This window comes from Rana temporaria, chromosome 11 (genome assembly GCF_905171775.1).
Source record: "Rana temporaria chromosome 11, aRanTem1.1, whole genome shotgun sequence".
NCBI lineage: Eukaryota > Metazoa > Chordata > Amphibia > Anura > Ranidae > Rana > Rana temporaria.
Window position 1 is genome coordinate 112,190,617 of NC_053499.1, and position 20,679 is coordinate 112,211,295.

General features: G+C 40.8%; 1 protein-coding gene across 1 annotated transcript in view; it reads right to left on the bottom strand.

The window, feature by feature from the left end:
• Nucleotides 1–10,213: 10,213 nt before the first annotated feature.
• Nucleotides 10,214–20,679, bottom strand: part of CTSF (cathepsin F) — a 63,685-nt gene continuing 53,219 nt past the window's right edge. Inside the window, exons 11-14 of the mRNA XM_040328832.1 lie at nt 17,843–17,907; nt 11,881–11,971; nt 11,739–11,797; nt 10,214–10,631 (exon numbers count right to left, since the gene is read on the bottom strand). Of these exons, the coding sequence (XP_040184766.1) occupies nt 10,557–10,631; nt 11,739–11,797; nt 11,881–11,971; nt 17,843–17,907 (290 nt within the window). The 3' untranslated portion in view covers nt 10,214–10,556. The remainder of the gene's footprint in view (nt 10,632–11,738; nt 11,798–11,880; nt 11,972–17,842; nt 17,908–20,679) is intronic.

The window sequence follows — 20,679 nt, forward strand, 5'->3', positions numbered from 1 at the left end:
TCGAAAGCATTGGCTTGTTGCGGGTTAATTTGGAGCATGCGCACTGGGATACCCCCACGGCATGCGCCGTTCAGAAAAAACGTAATTTACGTTGGGTCAAGACGTATTAACATAAAACACGCCCCCATCTCATCCATTTGAATTGCACGCCCTTACGCCGACACAGTTACACTACGCTGCTGTAACTTACGGCGCAAATTCTTTGTGGATACGGGAAATACGCTGTAAGTTACGGCGGCGTAGTGTATCTGAGATACACTACGCCGGACGTAAAGAAGCGCCGCGCTACGTGGATCTGGCCCAATGCCTTTATGCTGTACTTTAAGATTAAGATAAAATTATCTAAGCAAATTAAACTGTATTTTATCTACTTTTTATCTACTATCTAATTTTACTTTTGATGTTGGAGATTAGAGACTTGAGTTTGAACAGTAGCACAGGACTCCACTAGGGCCTCTAGTAATATGTGCAAATTCTTTTTAGTATGCTTTTTATTTTATTTTTTTATTTTGCTTCTTTTGTGTGTGTATGTGTGTGGGGGGGTTTAACCACTTGCCGACCGCGCACCGCCGAAATACGTCCACAAGGTGGCTCTCCTAGGCGAGAGCACGTAATATGACGTCCTGCCTATTAGCCGCCACTAGGGGCGCACGCGCTCGCCCCCGACTCCCGTGCGTGTGCCCGGCGGGCGCGATCGCCGCCGGGCACACGCGATCGCTCGGTACAGAGCGGGGAACGGGAGCTGTGTGTGTAAACACACAGCTCTCGTTCCTGTCAGCAGGGGAAATGCTGATTTTCTGTTCATACAATGTATGAACAGAAGATCAGTGTTTCCCCTAGTGAGGCCACCCCCCCCCCCCCCACAGTAAGAACACACCCAGGCATACTTAACCCCTTCCCCGCCCCCTAGTGTTAACCCCTTCACTGCCAGTGGCATTTTTATAGTAATCCAATGCATTTTTATAGCACTGATCGCTATAAAAATGCCAATGGTCCCAAAAATGTGTCAAAAATGTCCGAAGAATACGTATCGGCCTAAACTGAGGAAAAAAAATGTTTTTTTTATATATTTTTGGGGGATATTTATTACAGCAAAAAGTAAAAAATATTCATTTTTTTCAAAATTGTCGTTCTATTTTTGTTTATAGCGCAAAAAATTAAAAACGCAGAGGTTATCAAATACCACCAAAAGAAAGCTCTATTTGTGGGAAAAAAAGGACGCCAATTTTGTTTGGGAGCCACGTCGCACGACCGCGCAATTGTCTGTTAAAGCGACGCAGTCCCGAATCGCAAAAAGTACTCTGGTCTTTGGGCAGCAATATGGTCCGGGGGGTAAGTGGTTAAAGTATTTTTTTAAAGCACTTTCAACTAAATTAGCAAATAACCTTTCCAAAAAAAAAATCACAATCCTACTTTGTGTTATGAAGCCTTCCTTTCTACTACAAGACTTCCTTAACCTCCAAAATTGGCAGAACAGATTGTTACCTTTTGATTCCTGTCCATGTAGGGTGGTGGAGCTGTCACTATTTTAGATAAGAGATCCCTGATTTAGATTTAAAATGTGTTTTGGGTTCAAGTTCCATTATGTACATTTTCCAAATCTAGAAACACCAAGTTGTGTAGGTCACATACATGAGTAAACTGAAATCCAAAATGGTTTTTGTTGCAATGTTCTACAATTGGGGGGATAGTCTGTGTGTTCCCGCCTCAAATGATGATAATATCCACATATAAATGATATGGTATTATATGGGAGGAGAGACCAGCCCCGCCAGACTTTTTGTTTTAGGAGGATACAAGGTAAAACCTAGAGAAAAATCCATGGAAGGCAAAATTCAAGCAATACATGTTGTAAACAAAAGAACTTAACACAGTATATACATAAAAGAAGATCCAACAGGACAATCTGTTTGAAGGACACTATTTTTATGCCCTTTGTCAATAGACAAGCATGAGGTTGCAAGGAAAAATACAGAGGCATATAATTGCATGTAAGCCTTAACTGAATGCAATTTATTTTGCAGTAGCACTGTGTATGATAAATAATCATCATTTTTAAAACTAGAATATTTGTTTTCACTTTTTTTCATACTTTGTTGTATTCTGGCACTGCTGACCTCTTCCTGGACTTTATGAATGCACTCCAGTATTGGCTGCATGGTATTTTTCAGGGTGGATTCTCTGTTGGTAAATAAGTTGACCATGTCTAATGTCTAAAGAACTCTGAGAAACACAGTTTTTTAAAAACCTGTTGGGTTACAAATAGTTAAACGTTCTTTACAATTTGCGATTTCATTAATGCAGGGAAGTGTTCTGACGGCCAACTTGCAGCTCTCATATACAGAAGTTGTTCTGTCCACCCATCCTCTCCCCTTGTCCATTCACAGATCGCTTTGTATTCCATGAACAAATTCAGATTTCAAAGTGTTCTGTGAATGAACAAAGGGAGAGGAGGGGCAGGAAATATAGAAAAACGATTTAATATTGATGTTGCCGTGAGGTCATTATTGTGCCTTGCATGCACGCTTCACACAGGTGATGCATTAGCTGAATGAGGCCCCCACCAACCATGCTCCTGGGACACCTTCAAAGCAAAAGCCTAAGGAGAAATTGATTCCTGGAATCAGGAATCAAAATCTCCGACCAAAAGGGTTAATCTTTGAAGCGTGCCCATGCTGACACATCCAGGGGAGGAACCAACTAGACACCCAACTCTATGCCCACCACTCATGAAAAACTTAGCCTGTTCCAGGTATTAAGTTGATCAATATATGCAAATATCATTTATACAAAAAACAGAATTACAAGAATAATGGGAGGGGAAAAAAGTGGTGGACCCGGAATTAGGTGTCAAGAGGTTGATGGCAGTCTCTTTCAGCTAGTGTGGCTCCTGTGTCACACGTGTGCCTTTGTGACACTGCTAGGTACATGCAGGTGGGCTGCGTCTGGAGAAGGTGCGAGGACAGGATATAAGGGGAAGCCATTTGCTTTGGCACTTTGTCCTTCCAATATATCTAACAATTACACTTTCAAAATGTTAATACTATACTACTTTTGTCCTTTCACTATGAAAAGGTTTGTTATAAACATAATTTTAAATTACATTTATGTATATATTGTAGAATGAACACCTCCTTTCTACTCCTGAAGAAGCTCCTGAAGAAGCTAAGATTTCAACGAAATGTGTAGAGATTTAAGGCTCATGGAGGATCTTATCATGTGATTGTTGATGCTTACTAACCAACTGTTAGAGCCTGAAGGGTGTTGTTATGAAGTATTTTATCCAGTGTATGTGGTATTTTAATTACTTGTGTACATTAATATTGCCCCTTTTTAAAGCTATATTTTATTTGTTATTGGGTATCAATCAAAAAAAAAAAGGACTGTAGGTACCAACTTTTTGGCATAATGTGTAAGGTCTGTATGCCTGCTATTAATGAAGCCACTACAGTAGTTATATAATGACTGCACACAAGGTTAAAGGAGAACATAATTTCTATGTATGAAGCAGCTGTACTATCTAATGTGTAATCAATAATATGTGATAGGTAATGGCAAACCTTTGTAGCTAAAACATGCTATTATTTGTGAGTATTATCTATATTCTGAGTATAACCAAAACAGCCTGTGACAGACCCAACCAGGGCAGGGGCTCCTGGAGAGGACTAGGGGTAAGCTTTCTACCCACAGATTATGGCCCATGGAGAGAGCAGATCATTCTCCAAAGATGGACAACTATGTTATGAATGCTGAAAGCGGGGTTTCTATTAATTCTCTGAATAAGAACAATCAAGCTTTCCTTCTGGAGTGGATGGAAAGGTGTAATATTCATCTTGTACAGGTTGATGGTCAGGGAATGTGGTGACCCTCCTGGACGGAGTTGGAGAAGCTTCTCCACTTGGGACAGAAATATTTATCAACAATATCCCTAAAGAAATCTACAAAGATAAATTAATTCCACCTTTTCAGACTGCTGGAACATTGTATGAATTTGTCTCCTAGACTGTTGTAGACTGTTGCCGGAAGCCTGAGGTTTGTTATGCATTTATTGTTAAAGAGGTCTCTCCCTAACAATTTCCATTGTTAATTGAGTTACCTATTGTTTCTGGCCGTTGGCTAATTTATCTATGGTGGGATTAGCCTTGTGTCAGCTTTAGCTTGTTTAGCTTGTTATCTGACCATTGTGTGATGTTTTGGGTAATATTGTTTTTTTTTTTTTTGTGCATGTGGTGACTGACCTACTTTTGAAGCTTATAAAAACCTGTTTTTCTGTTCAATAAACAGTCATTACTTTGGTTCTACCTCAACATGTTGTCTGTGAATGATGCGTGGGGTAAAAGGCTAGTATTAGCTTTCAGTCTGCTGGAACGATTTGGAGGGAAAGAGGCACTGTTTGGAAGAAACACCCAGGCTGGGTGCCAGGCATTCCGTCACACAGCCCAAATAGATATAGATTTGCTTCTTGCAATAAAAAAAAAAAAATGCAGTAACTGCTTCAGTAGGATATTGTACTTGCTTAGGATACCAGTTAATAAAAAATAGGCATCATTAAATTTGCACTATTGAATATAACTACACAATTTTAGTTCAATGTGAGGAAAATAATGAGTTCGCTACAAACGGTGTCTACACCGCAACTTACAGAATGTTGTCAGAAATGACTTAATCAGTTTGACTTAGCTGGTGATCCTGTTCAGTTTTGTAAAATACAACAAATTTGCATTACTCAGGGATAGTCATACTTGAAATATGTATTTATAATAATTACATCTTTTTAATCAGAATTGGTTAAAACGTTTTATAAATTACCAAGAAATTATATTGGCACTTTAATTGTATCCTGGCTTATTTTCTTTATTGCTATACTCATAATAATAATAGTAACAAGTATATACAGTACACCAAAGTTTTATAGTACAACTTTTGCATCTTTAAAGCTGAGCTTTGGGCAACAAAAACAAACAAAAAACTTAAACAAGCATTTACAGATTTTTTTTTCTTGCTTCTTACTGTTCCTGGCCTATCGTTGCCTCTTCCTACTCAGTAGCACCCTTCTTCATTAGATTAGTTATTTTAGTTTATTTTAAACTACCAAATATGCTACAGCTTTAATTGCTGTTGTACAGCAGGAGTGTGAAAGTATTAGAATATGTGCCTTGGGACTGGGTGACTGGTCACGTTACTGCTGCAAATAACACAGGTAACACTAAAGTCATCACATCCATGCTTCCTGCAGAGAGTAGAGACAACATAGGGTACTAACGGAATTTACACTGCCCCCTTCCACCCCCCATAAGATGGCAGTTGTGTAGGAATTAGCTAAAGCAACATACTTGAAGAACAAAAAGAAAAATGAAAGAAGTCTAGCTAAAATAGTTAGAATTTTTCTCAGCAGAGAAGATGTCCAACCACCTAGGACACTAGCAAAAAACTCAGTCATGATGTTTGGAGGCAGGGCTATAATGTGACTAGCTTAAAGCGGAGGTTCACCCTAAAAACAAGTATATACCATTCAATCCAGCATACTGCCGACATGTACAGTATGCTTTTTTTTTTTTCGGTTTACATACCGTAGTATAGGTATTTTCCCCCCGGCTTCCAGGTAGTGAATCCCGCGGGAGTGGGCGTTCCTATTCAGAGACTAAGTGATTGACGTATGACAAAAGCTTCACCCCCGGCGCAAAAGGCGCGTCACCAGTTTCCGAAAAAAGCCGATCGTCGGTGCGCAGGCGACCGTAAAGCGCGACTCGCAGTTCGGATTCTTTCGGAAACTGGTGACGCGCATTATGCGCCGGGGGTGAAGCTTTTGTCATACGTCAATCACTTAGTCTCTGAATAGGAACGCCCACTCCCGCGGGATTCACTACCCGGAAGCCGGGGGGAAAATACCTATACTACGATATGTAAACCGGAAAAAAAAAAAAAACAACAGCATACTGTACATGTCGGCAGTATGCTGGATTGAATGGTATATACTTGTTTTTAGGGTGAACCTCCACTTTAACAATTTGGGTTTTCAAGTGTACCACCCTCTTAAAAAAAAAAAAAAACGTATAACCTCACTGTTCAATAATTTCTACAATTCCTATGCCGTTCAAATAAATAAAGGCTTATTCTAATACTGTACTATGATTAATGATTTCTACTGCCTTGCTCAAATCTGACTTCTATACCCTGAGTTACTAGAGGAGGCAGCTACAGAATGCTTTACACTGGTGCAGGGCACAGAGGGGGTTGGGAGATCCCTTGAGGCAATGAGTTCTTATGTATACAGGAAGTTATGTGTGGCACCTCGCAAACCCCTCCCCCTAATGAGCTGCTGTGAGAATCCTATGATGTTGTCACGAGGATCAAAAAGGAGCAAAGTAGGAAGAAAATGATTACTGATTCAGTACATGAGGTAGGTAGGTAGGAGAGGGAAGTTTAGTAAAGTTATGACGATTGCTCAGTGCTCAGCTTTTATTATCTTTTAATACACCTGAATCTTTCCACTACTAGGGAGACAGTGCTGGAAAAATACTCAATGACAACAAATGTGGGTGTATTTAAAAAAAAAATGCAGAGCTATTCGTGCTGTGAAACTGCACATACATTTCTTCTGTATGAATGTTATTAGGCTATTTTTGTCTGCAAGTCGGAAGATATTCATTCATAAAAATACAGCAGTGCTATAGTATTTTGTGCTTACAGTCCAATTAGGTCTCTCTCTCACTGTTGCGGTTATGTCCATTTTAATACTAATAAAAAACTGTTTTGGATTTAAAAAAAATATTATCTATGATCATGAGCTCCATCTAGTGGCCATAAAGTATTTAGTTACATAACAGTTGCATGCAGCATTTTGCAGATTTAAAGGAGTTGTAAAGGCAGATTTTTTTTTTTATCTTAGAGCAAAGAGGATCCAGGCTGCTCTGTGCAAAACCAACTGCACAGAGGAGGTAAGTATGTTATTTTATTATAAAAATTTTTTTAAACAAGACTTTACAATTACTTTAACTTACTTTGTACAAATGAAATTTCAGTCTGAAGAAAAAAAATAACCTAGTAGCATTTGCGTTTGTCCCACTTACACAAAACAAATGTACACGCAGTTTCACAAGACCCTACAGTGTTTATAATTACAGCCAAGGACAAATCTGTTTGTGTTCTTTCAGGGGAAAAAAGGTACCCCTGTCGAAGTCTTTGTAGACGAAACGGCGTCGGGTCTACAAGCTAGCCCAAGCTGCTCCATATTGCGCTTTTTACTATTCTCGATTGCAATCGTTTTTTTTATATTTATATTCATTTATTTGAATATTTTTTATAATTTTTTCAATAAATACCCATTTCATATTGGGATGTGGAGGTTTTCTCTCCTTTGTCTTTTATCTTTCACCTTGCGGTAAAGTTGGGCTATTGGACCATTTGGCATTCAAGATTTCTCTCTGTTTTCTTGGAGTCACCATTCACCTGGCTGGTAATACTAACAGAAGGAGGAGACCATTGGAATATCCACATGTTGAGTTCCATTACCGGTGGATACAAGCTCAGTTGACCCACAACTGTAAGGTTAGTCGGGTCCATAACCGCTGGTATAAGTGTTTATTCCCTCCATTTTTGTCCAAGTGTTGAAAACAATCTTGAATGACCATATTGACAGCACACCGCTTTCTATGATTCAAGATACTTGTGGCTGCATTCCATTCAGTGTATACTTTCCAGGAATGTATGGACTACATGTCATTACTTGTATATGGACTACACAAGTGTCTATTTCCATAGTCTTTAGACTGACAATTTTTACCATCACTTGCTGAGGTGGATTACCTCATTATTGTTTTAGTGCGCCACATATACATATATTTTTTGTTGTGTGTTTTGAATTTATCACTAAGCCTTGGACACCCAAGGATTGCCAATAGGGGGTTCTCTTCTTATGCCGCGTACACACGATCGGTCAAACCGATGAGAACGGTCTGATGAACCGTTTTCATCGGACCAAACCGATCGTGTGTGGGCCCCATCGATTATTTATCCATAGGTTAAAAAAAGCAATCTTTTTTTAAATTAAACCGATGGATACCTAACCGATAGAAAAAAAAAACGATCGTTTGTAGGCACGTCCAACGGTTAACAATCCACGCATGCTCAGAATCTAGTCGACGCAAGCTTGGAAGCATTGAACTTTGTTTTTTTCAGCACATAGTTTTTTAAAAAAAATCCATCAGACCGTTCTCATCGGATTGACCGATCGCGTGTACAGGGCTTTACACGTGTTGTAATATTCATTTTTTGCACATTTTTCATACCATTTGGGCTGATACTATTCACTCATTATTTCACTAGCGCTACACTTTATTTTATTGGAAAAAAGAACTCACAATATTCTCTGAAATTGGTATCCGATATTGCTTATTTATTTTTTATTTTCTTTCTTTTTTTCTTTCCTTTTCTTTAAAGTGTATTATGTGTGAGAGAGAGGAGCCGGACTGCAGGAGTTGGGAGTAGGCAGGCCTCCCCCAGAGGCAATCTGCCACCTTTCTCCATGCCCCGGGTGGCAATGGCGGGTGCGTGAGAGGGTCCTCCCACATAGCCCGCCCTACCTGCTCCGCTTTGAAGCCCAACGGGGCAGAGGGACTCCCTATAAGGGAGTGAGAGGATCTAGCCCGCTCAACCAGCCCCGTTAGTCCTTCGCCTCTCTTTTTAGAGACCGCGTGGTCAAAGTGCGTGCATGCTAACCCAATTTCGAGTGCGTGTAAGTGTGGTGTTTTTTTGTGGGAGGGGGGTGGGCTTACTAAGCGCAGACTTACCTCGCATAGCACACCCACCGGGATCCGGGCTGAGACCACCAAACTCAATTCACATGTAGTTTTGATTTTCTTTCAACAATGAAGTCCTCCTCGGTCTTCTTCCTTTGAGTTCACTGTTTCTCAAAAAATGATGGGTGGTGTGATTAGACACCGATGTACCTTGACCTTGGGAGTTCACCTATCTCTAGAAGTTTTCCTTCGGTTTTATCCACCATTCACACTATTCTTCTGTTTAATCTGGGGCTGATTTTCCTCTTGAGGCTTTGCCCAGGGAGGTTGCCCATGGACCCTAAACTTCTTTATAATATCAGTGTCACAGGAACATCACATTGCTTGCAGATGATCTTATAACCTTTACCTTTGGCATTGTGGTCTATTATTTTCTGTCTCATCTCCTCAGACAACTTAGCTTTCCCTGGTCTGTTCAATGTGCTGCACATGGTAATACCAAATAGCAGAGTGACTATTTTTCTATAATTAGAGTGACTGACTGATTACATTATTGAGGACGTCTGTGATACCAATGACAGTAAAGTTAGTTTGAACTATCGCTAGGATACAGTTATTTATATTCTTCTTCTCTTTTAGGGGTACTAACAATTCTGTTCAGGCCATTTTTAGATCATCTGTAGAATACGCATAAATGAATTACTTTTCACCATTTCTTTGTTTTGCTCTTTGTTATTCCAGAGGCATGCAGGCATATATGAGGTATTGCTTTTACGTGTATCACTTTTCAGGATGAAAGGAGCATTTTTTAATGAGCTGTAAGGACACCAACAAATTTGTCACCAGCTGTAATGTGTATGTATAGCTAGTCGGAAGTGATTCATGCTGATTGCCGAGGAAAAAAGCAGCACACAGGAGGACTTAGTGCTCTGAATTGAGACAAGTACACACTATAGAAGGATATGCTTTGTTCGTATTTCATGTCTAAGCTTACAACCACTTTAATTGTCATCAGAACATCTGTCCCTTGTTTTAGTATTTCCACTTCCTTGACAAGATAAAGGGGTTATTAATTGCCAGCAGGAAAGTAGACTGTAATAAAACTTGGAAGAGAGTTTGACCCTTCCCCACTAAGCCCCATACACACTATCAGTTTTCCTGCAGGTTTTTGTCTTCAGGTTTACCAAAACCATCTAATATGAGGTCAAACCTCCAGAGTTTCAATTTGTATGCAATCAGGCAGGCCCTTGCACTACATGGTTTTGGTAAACCTTAAGACAAAAACCTGCAGGAAAACTGATAGTGTGTATGGGGCTTAAAACTGCGCATTTGATTTTTTGTATTGCTTTTCAACAGCATCCTGATAATGCAGATTTTAACAGTCAGAGGCGACATGTGTTGCTGGCAACCACAAACAAATATTAATAACTATCTACATTATTGTGAAATCTAGGAAAACTATAAGAGTCAGGAACTAAATGAAAAATAATTAGTAATAAAATATTAAGTAATTTCATTATTGGTTTATATAACCAGATAAAAAATTTAAAAATTTAGAGCACCCCAAACTTTTCGGGGGGTTTGGTTAAAATAGTATGTTAGTGACACATTTTACACTTCCACTAATTTTTGTTTTCACCTGAAGTCAAAACCACAGATGATAATTACAGTTTTCTAAGGGAAAGGTATATGTCACCTTTTCCCAGGACTGATTCAAGTCTCAAATCATATGAATCTCAAGTTACAACATGCCACACCAATGATTCCCGCTGGCATTATCTTAGTATGAAGACAAAAGGAACTCTTCAGTGGAGATGTCTAATTTACCACGGCAGAACTACACATTTGATTCACACCACAAGCTCCCGAGCCTCGATACAAATAGTAATAGCCCTATGAAGAAAAGAAGGGGTGGAAAACAAAATTTTGATTAGTACAATAAAATACACCTAATTTTTATCTGTTAGATTATGATGCTTGTCACAGGTGTTCAAGGACAGAAGCTGGCAAAATGCTTGCGGTTAAGCCCAGAGTTTAACTTGTTCCCGACCGGCTCACGCAGATTTACTGCGGCACAATGGTGCTCCTGGGCGAAATTCCGTATATAAACAGGTTTTTTCTTTAAGAGCCGCCGGGGGACCCGATGCGTGTGGCCCCACACACACACGAGAGCCAGCACGAGAATAAAGACACAAATCCCTATGCTGTCAGAGGAGAGGAGACATGTCGTGTGTTCCTACTAAGTAGGAACAACGATCTGTCTCATCTCCTAGTCAGTCTTCTCCCCTCACAGTTAGAACTGTTAGAAGAGGGAACACAGTGTTAACCCCTGGATCGCCCCCTAGTGTTAACCCCTTCTCTGCCAGTGACATTTACACAGTAATCAGTGCATATTTATAGCACTGATCGCTGTATAAATGTCAATGGTCCCAAAAGTGTCTGATCTGTTCGTCGCAATACTGCAGGAAATCACAGATCGCTGACATTACTAGTAAAAAAAAAAAAAAAATATATAATAAAAATGCCACACATAAATCCCTGCGCTGGATCTCGTGCATACGATCGTGTCCATCAGCCACGCGCCTCAGGTCCACCGGCCTGCACACGTGCCTCTGGCGGCTCTTAAAGGAAACCCCGTATTCTGCCCCGGTAAAAAAACATGAGTCGGTTGGGAACCGGTTAAACAGACAGGCTTGATTACCACTGTGCTGTCATCTCCCCAGCACTATGCAGCAGAAATCTCCTTCACAATGCAGTAGTACTACCTTATTTCTACCTAGTAAAAGAAGTGCCATTAATATACAGTATTGATAAATTATTTCCTTAATGAGTAGATCATAGCAGAGCTGCCAAATTGCTGACAGGAATATGAAGTCATCCATCGATATTACCTACTGCCAAGGTTCTTACAGAAGTCTTCCCTTTTGCTTTATGGAAGCCCTGACTGACTGTCCTAGTTTGACATATGCTGAATTTGAATTCAAGAGTAGCTGTTCTTACCTGTTCTCCCCAGTCTGTTCCCCAGCTATTCTTGATTGCCCAGAAAGGTGTCCCATTACCTGTGTAAAGTGAAAAGTAAAAGTGATGTAATTAAAGTGCACATTATTATAGTCAAATCGTATATTTGTGATTTATAACTTACGGTCTCCATAGCCCACTAGGAGTACAGCATGGTCAATGAACCAGGGACTGCAAATTATCTTGAATGGGTGAGAAATCCCTTTACGATAAAACTGAAAAACAAGCACAATACAGCTTGCAAGGTTTGACAATGGTAGTGTATATAGTATGTTTAGTATATAGTATGAAAAATCATCTAATGCAAAACATGCAATAACATTATAAAACCCTTTCTAATTGTCTTAATAATCATAATGTTATAGTTATGTGTATATCATTCTACTCTGTAGAATGGACACCAAATCGGAAGATGAAGTTTAAGAAGCATAGAAGAAAAAAAAAAAAAAGTAAAAAAAACTATTGAAGCTGCTCAAAATAGCTAGAAGATCAAGATTTTCCCTGTAGAATATGAATGCAGGGGTTTTACTGCTACGTCTACAACTAGCCTTCTGAAGAAGATGGGAATGAGGGGCCACTTTAGCTAACAGGCAATCAATTACATTTCAAATAAAGCAGGAAAAAAAGCAGTAATTATATTTGAACTAATCAGATAACAAATGGGCTAAAAGGTGAGACAGGAGGGTATGGAACTGTGGGGTGTGGTCTTGAAAAAGTAAAGGGGGTCTTAATACTTTAGGAATGCACTGTATATACATACAGTTGCAAGAAAAAGTATGTGAACCCTTTTGGATTGATATGGATTTCTGCATAAATTGGTCATAAAATGTGATCTGATCTTCATCTAAGTCACAACAATAGACAATCACAATCTGCTTAAACCAGGGCTCCTCAAACTACGGCCCTCCAGCTGTTGTAGAACTACACATCCCATGAGGCATTGTACCACACTGACATTCACAGACATGACTAGGCATGATGGGAATTGTAGTTCCTGAACAACTGGAGGGCCGTAGTTTGAAGACCCATGGCTTAAACTAATAACATACAAAGAATTAAATGTTACCATGTTTTTATTGAACACACCATATAAACATTCACAGTGCAGGTGGAAAAGGTATGTGAACCCTTGGATTTAATAACTGGTTGAACCTCCCTTGGCAGCAATAACTTCAACCAAACATTTCCTGTAGTTGCAGATCAGACGTGCACAACGGTCAGGAGTAATTCTTGACCATTCCTCTTTACAGAAACGTTTCAGTTCAGCAATATTCTTGGAATGTCTGGTGTGAATCGTTTTCTTGAGGTCATGCCACAGCATCTCAATCAGGTTGAGGTCAGGACTCTCACTGGGCCACTCCAGAAGGCGTATTTTCTTCTGTTTAAGCCATTTTGTTGTTGATTTACTTCTATGCTTTGGGTCATTGTCCTGTTGCAACACCCATCTTCTGTTGAGCTTCAGCTGGTGGACAGATGGCCTTAAGTTCTCCTGCAAAATGTCTTGATAAACGTGGGAATTCATTTTTCCTTCGATGATCGCAATCCGTCCAGGCCCTGACGCAGCAAAGCAGCCCCAAACCATGATGCTCCCACCACCATACTTCACAGTTTGGATGAGGTTTTGATGTTGGTGTGCTGTGCCTCTTTTTCTCCACACATAGGCTCAGATTCACAGAGATCGGCGTATCTCTGTGCGGGTGTAACGTATCTCATTTACGTTACGCTGCCGCAAGTTTTTCAGGCAAGTGCTTTATTCACAAAGCACTTGCGTGTAAAGTTGCGGCGGTGTAACGTAAATCACCCGGCGGAATTCAAATTTGGCGGGTAGGGGGCGTGTATCATTTAAATGATGCGCGTCCCCGCGCCGAACGAACTGCGCATGCACCGTCCCTAAAATATCCCAGCGTGCATTGCTCTAAATGACGTCGCAAGGACGTCATTGGTTTTGACGTGGACGTAAATTACGTCCAGCACCATTCACGGACGACTTACGCAAACGACGTAATCTTTTAAATTTTCAACGCGGGAACGACGGCCATACTTAACATTGACTGCGCCTCATAGACCCAGGGCCAACTTTACGCCGGGAAAAGCCTAATGTAAACGTCGTAACTTTACTGCGTCGGCCGCGCGTACGTTCGGGAATTCACGTATCTAGCTAATTTGCATACTCGACGGGGAAATCGACGGAAGCGCCACCTAGCGGGCAAAAATAAATTGCAGTTAAGATCCGACGGCGTAAGAGACTTACGCCTGTCGGATCTACTGAATATCTATGCGTAACTGATTCTATGAATCAGTCGCATAGATACGACGGCACTAGGCAGAGATACGACGGCGTATCTGGAGATGCGCCGTCGTATCTCTTTTGTGAATCTGGGCCATAGTGTTGTGTGTTTCTTCCAAACAACTCAAATTTGGTTTCATCTGTCCACAGAATATTTTGCCAGTACTGCTGTAGAACATCCAGGTGCTCTTGTGCAAACTGTTAACGTGCAGCAATGTTTTTTGGGCAGCAGTGGCTTCCTCTGTGGTATCCTCCCATAAAATCCATTCTTGTTTAGTGTTTTATGTATCGTAGATTCTCTAACAGGGATGTTAGCATATGCCAGAAACTTTTGTAAGTCTTTAGCTGACACTCTAGGATTTTTCTTCACCTCATTGAGCAGTCTGCGCTGTGCTCTTGCAGTCATCTTTACAGGACGGGCACTCCTAGGGAGAGTAGCAGCAGTGCTGAACTTTCTCCATTTATAGACAATTTGTCTTACCGTGGACTGATGAATAGCAAGGCTTTTGGAGATACTTTTATAACCCATTCCAGCTTAATGCAAGTCAACAATTCTTAATCGTAGGTCTTCTGAGAGCTCTTTTGTGCGAGGCATCATTCACATCAGGCAATGCTTCTTGTGAAAAGTAAACCCAGAACTGGTGTGTGTTTTTTATAGGGCAGGGCAGCTGTAACCATCACCGCCAATCTCATCTCATTGATTGGACTCCGGTTGGCTGACACCTCACTCCAATTAGCTCTTGGAGATGTCATTAGTCTACGGCAGGGATATGCAATTAGCGGACCTCCAGATGTTGCAAAACTACAATTCCCATTGTGCCTCTGGGTGTCATGCTTGTGGCTGTCAGAGTCTTGCTATGCCTCATGGGACTTGTAGTTCTGCAACAGCTGGAGGACCGCTAATTGCATATCCCTGGTCTAGGGGTTCACATACTTTTTTCACCTGCACTGTGAATGTTTACATTGTGTGTTCAATAAAAACATGGTAACATTTAATTCTTTGTGTGTTATTAGTTTAAGCAGACTATGATTGTCTATTGTTGTGACTTAGATGAAGATCAGATCACATTTTATGACCAATGTGTGCAGAAATCTATATCATTCCAAAAGGGTTCACATACTTTTTATTGCAACTGTACTGTGACAGTGCAAGGCTCTGTTATTGAGGAAATGGTCAGGAAAACAAGACACGGTTTGCATGTTTTCCAGAGTGCAGAACTAAAATGCATGTGCAGCGTGTTGACTTTGAGTGGAGGAAACTGCTTTGCAGATGTACTTGGCATTGTGGATGGTGCTCCGTGGTTTGGAGATTTCAAAGTGCCTTGGGAGCGAAAAGATCTCCAACCTAGTGCCCAGATTTTGTGGAAGACTAGCAGGGTCTTTGCCCAGATGCACACAGGCTTTATAATAAGGGTCTGGTGATTGCTGCATGTGGAGTGGGAGATGCAGTGGCTGACGTGTGGAGACAGAGCCCTGTCAGCAGAGCTGATGGTGCCTTTCAGAGGCTACATCCCTGGTGTGGGTGAACTTCTTGCCAAGGACTTCAAAGACAGTTATGTGGGCTTGGGAGACCAACAGAGAGTCTGGGAAGTCGAGAAAACTGAGGCGGTTAGTGGGTCCAGGACTCCAGGAGAAAGTCTGTAAGTCTCAGAGTGTGAGCAAACCCAGGGGGGTTGCATAATTTATTTTTGACGTTCAATATAAGTGGGCAAGCAGGCATTTAGATAATGTATGGACTGATGTGAACTCGTTTGGAAAACCCACCTACCTGTAGAGCTAGACATCTCTCAGATGAGAATACATACACAGTCTTATAAATAAATGTAAACAACAATTTTAAAATGTTTGGCAAGGAGTGGTCGAGTGTCCTATTAGATACAGCACCTCATCCCTGAATTGGTAGAAATGAAGAGAATGAAGGGATTGGGATTATCGCGGTGCCACAGAAAAAATCAAGATATGATAAAATTCATACAAACATAATTTTTATTTAATTAGGTTACAAAAGCCATTAACAAGCTTGTTCTATACATAATTAGTAAGGTAGTTCACAAAGATACTGGTAGGGGAGCAAATATCTCATGTACAAACGGTCAGGTCCTCCCGACTAGTTTTGCCAACCCATTGGCTTCATCAGGGGATTTACGACGTGACCAGATTACTATTTAACTTCTATATCCCCAACAGAATCAGTCAGAGAAGCGAAAAAAACGCCATAGAGAGCGAGGTCAGACCAACAAAGCCCAAAGCGTAGCTAGGGACCTTTAGTAGGATAGTAAACAAAAGGGGCGCTGTGATAGTCAGATGTAATGTATATGTATTTGATATCAATACATGGGCAGTATAGGCCCAGGTTGAAAAAAATCTCAGGAGCAAGTGACTGAATCAACAGCCAAATAAGTACCGGTAAGTTAAGGAGATGTTAAACACATAGTCCCGATCAATAAGAGGATCAAATTCAGAAGCAGCGCCCCAAAGAGTCAGCCAAAGGCGCTGCTGCTGAATATGATCCTCTTATTGATCGGGACTATGTGTTTAACATCTCCTTAACTTACCGGTACTTATTTGGCTGTTGATTCAGTCACTTGCTCCTGAGATTTTTTTCAACCTGGGCCTATACTGCCCATGTATTGATATCAAATACATATACATTACATCTGACTATCACAGCGCCCCTTTTGTTTACTATCCCTAGCTACGCTTTGGGCTTTGTTGGTCTGACCTCGCCCTCTACGACGGTTTTTCACTTCTCTGACTGATCCCGTTGGGGATATGGGAGTTAAATAGTAATCTGGTCACGTCGTAATCCCCTGATGAAGCCAATGGGTTCACAAAACTAGTCGGGAGGACCTGACCATTTGTACATGAGACATTTGCTCCCCTACCAGTATCTTTGTGAACTACCTTACTGTTTATGTATAGAACAAACTTTTTAATGTCTTTTGTAACCTAATTAAATAATAAAAAAATATGTATGAATTTTTTAGATCGTATCTTGATTTTTTCTGTGGCACCGCGATAATCCCAATCCCTTCATCCTCCTCAATTTTAAAATGTGTTAAAGCATGGACGGTGTCAGTAGTACAGTGCATGGTGTCAGTCAGTACAGCAGTGGAATTTGTAAGTAGGGCAAAGAATGGCGTCAGTAGTTTTTATTCTTTTTTTCAATTTAATTTTTATTATTTTTACAATATTATTTTTATTATTTTTGGAGCCCTGTTGGGGGCTTTGATGAAATATCAGGGGTACCAATCAGACTCCTGAATCTCACTTTAGAGACAGAGAAAGGAGCTGAGGACTGAGATTCCCTAGTCCCTTACTCTGCAGCCTCAGCTGCACTGGACAGTGAATGAAAGGGAAGTGTTTTGTGCTGAGAGGCTTCCTGTTCATTCAAAAACTGAACCACAGTAAACAGTTTATTATGATTCAGTTATAAATGAACACAGTGAGTGATCGGTACCGATCACTCACATGTTCATTCAGAAAAGGAAGGGGTTGGTAAATTACATATTTACCGTCCCCTTCCCCGCTCTCCATCCTGAAACATCCTGTGTGTGCCCACAGCAGCAGCCAGCAGGAGAGGAGGGTAGCTGGAAGTGATAAAGGAGGTGGGGAGCTGGGTAGGCACACCCCGTGCGCACGCCTATGTCAACCCAAAAAACAAATCTTATTGGATGCTATAAGTTAACTTTTGCATGCTCTTGTATGTCTTTTCAAAATATGCCTCCAAACACAAAGATGACGCATACAAAACAATAAACCGTTTGGGGGAAAAGATCAGCAGCTAGTAGTAATATACCTGCATAGCGAATGCATTAAGAGCAATGGATATTGGTCCATTTTGTGCTAGCCAAGCAGCAATCTCTGAAAAATAATAAAACAATGAAAACAAAATGAATCATTTAAATAGTTGATACTTTAAAGTTCCACATATGTAGATCTCCATGGGATTGCAATGCATCTTGTCCATGCATACGATAGAAGGACTGCTATAAAAACATTTTTTATGGTATATTAGAAACTAGGAATATTATTTAGTCTTATGAGATACCTTCTCAAACAATGTATGTTATGATTCCCAATATCTTACTATAGGGCAGGCAGTAGCAATGCATTATAAAGGAGAAGTGTACTTTCAGGCATTGTAAACTTGCACCACTATCCAGCCTTTCTGGCCTAAGCTACACATGCCCAACACACAGTTGCTTACTTAGTATTAAAGTAGACTGTGCCTGCGCAGTGAGCTCCCATCGACTTGTCTAGGGCTGTCTCCTGAGACTGGCGATGCTTGGGAGATAGCCTTGTTGACCAAGTTCACTATATAGACCACTTGTGTACAGTAAAACCTTGGTTTGAGAGCGTTTTGAAAGACAAGCAAAATGTTTAAATACATTTTGACTTGATATACAAGCGATGTCTTGATATACAAGTAGCGTCACGTCACAACTGAGTATAAAAGAGAAGAGAGGTCGCCTCTTAGGCCTCGTACAGACGGGCAAACATGTACGATGAAAACGGTCCGCCGGACCGTTTTCAGCGTACATGTCTGCCCGGAGATTTCTGTATGATGGCTGTACACACCATCATACAGAAATCCGCGCGTACTCGATCCGCAGCGACGAGGCCGCGCCGTCGCCGTGACGATGACGCGGCGACGTGCGCGGCCCTGGCAGTTCAATGCTTCCACGCATGCGTCTAAGTCATTTGACGCATGCGAGGGATGGCGGCCGCTCGGACATGTAATGTAGGTCTGTACAGACGACCGAACATGTCCGACGGACAGGATTCCAGAGGGCATGTTTCTAAACATGTTTAGAAATATTTGCCCGCTCGAAAAAGGCCCGGCGGGCAAATGTACGCTGGAATCCTGTCCGCTCGGCTGTACAGACGACCGAACATGTCTGCTGAAACTGGTCCGCGGACCAGTTTCAGCAGACATGTTCGGTCGTCTGTACGGGGCCTTAGTGTAGCAATATGGTTACATTTAATGAAGGTACAACATTTAGCAATAAATTGCTACGCTTAGAGGTGCCTCTCTTCTTATTTATACTCTGTAGCTCTTACTGGATTTTGCTTCTAATCCCCTTGTGGAGGCTTCCGATTGTGGATGGACATTTTATGGTTACACAACACATTGCTATAATTTTTTTATATGGACCATAAGCTAAAGGACTTATGAATAAATGGTTGTGGAACGAATCATTTGAGTTTCCATTATTACTTATGAGGAAATTTGCTTTGATATACAAGTGCTTTGGATTACGATCTTCTCAAGAGAGAATAAATTATTTTCCTCTAATCTTTCATAACTGAGCTCCTCCATGTCTCTTATCAGTTTGGTTGCCTTTCTCTGCACTTTCTCCTGTTCCCCAATATCCTTTTTGTGAACTGCATATTCCAGATGAAGTCTTGAACTAATGATTTGTACAGGGGCAAAATTATGTAGACATGTGCAATTCATTTTGGTCTAAACACAAATTCAGACAAATTTTATCCGAATATTAGGATGTATTTGAATCTCCAAATAAAATAGTAATGAATTTAGTTGAAATTTGTTTTGTTTATTTGTTTTCTAACAAATTCCAAATTTCTGGAATCGGATGAAAAATGATCGACTGATTCAAATTCTGTTTGAAGAATAGCTGGTTGTTAAGCAGTGGCCTGGAAAGCCGGACGCCGCATCCTTAATAACCAATGACTCACCAATTGTCAGTATACTATATTCCCCATATCTCTCTTAATACAAGAAATTACTTTGCTCACTTTGGAAACCGCAACTTGGCACTGCATGCTATTATTAACTTTATGATCTACCAAAATACCCAGATCCTTCTCCGCAATTGATTCCCCCTGCTGTACTCCCGATAGTATGTAGGATGCATGCATATTCTTAGCCCCCAAGTGCATCATTTTTGATTTTTCTTCCACATAGTTGCCTAACAGTGCACTGAGGTTGGTTTGTAAGCTGGAGATGTCCTAAAAAGGTCGTTATTCCACTGCATAGCTTGATGTCATTGGTAAAGACTGACATGGTACTTTTAATCCCAGACCCTATATCATTTATAAATATATTAAAAAGTAAGGGTCCCAACACTGAACCTTAGGTTACATCACTGATAATCTTGGACCATGTAGATAATGAATCATTAACCACTACTCTCGGAATTCGGTCTTTTAGTTTTCTATGTGGGGGAACGGTGTCGCACACTTTTGAAAAATCCAAGTATACAATGTCCACAGCCACCCCTCTGTCCAAGGTTTTACTTACTTCCTCATAAAAAGAAATGAGTACTGTATGGTTTAATAGAGTTATTTCTGTAAGAGAGACATGGTGGAGATATACAGTATATACTCGAGTATAAGCCAAGTTTTTCAGCCTTTTTTTGAGGCTAAAAGTGACCCACTCGGCTTATACACTGTGTTCAGTGTTCCGCCCATCACGGCGTCTGTGATAGGCGGAACACTGAATATATTGTCTGCTGGGAAACTGAGTGTTCTATCACGGAACAGGACAAGGAGGAGCGCGACTTTTTAACACTGCCTGGCCGTCATCTGAATCTGCATGTCACGGACTCAGGTACACGACAAAGTGATCCTGCAATGGGCACAGTGAGGTGCGTGGCACTTTTCGATATG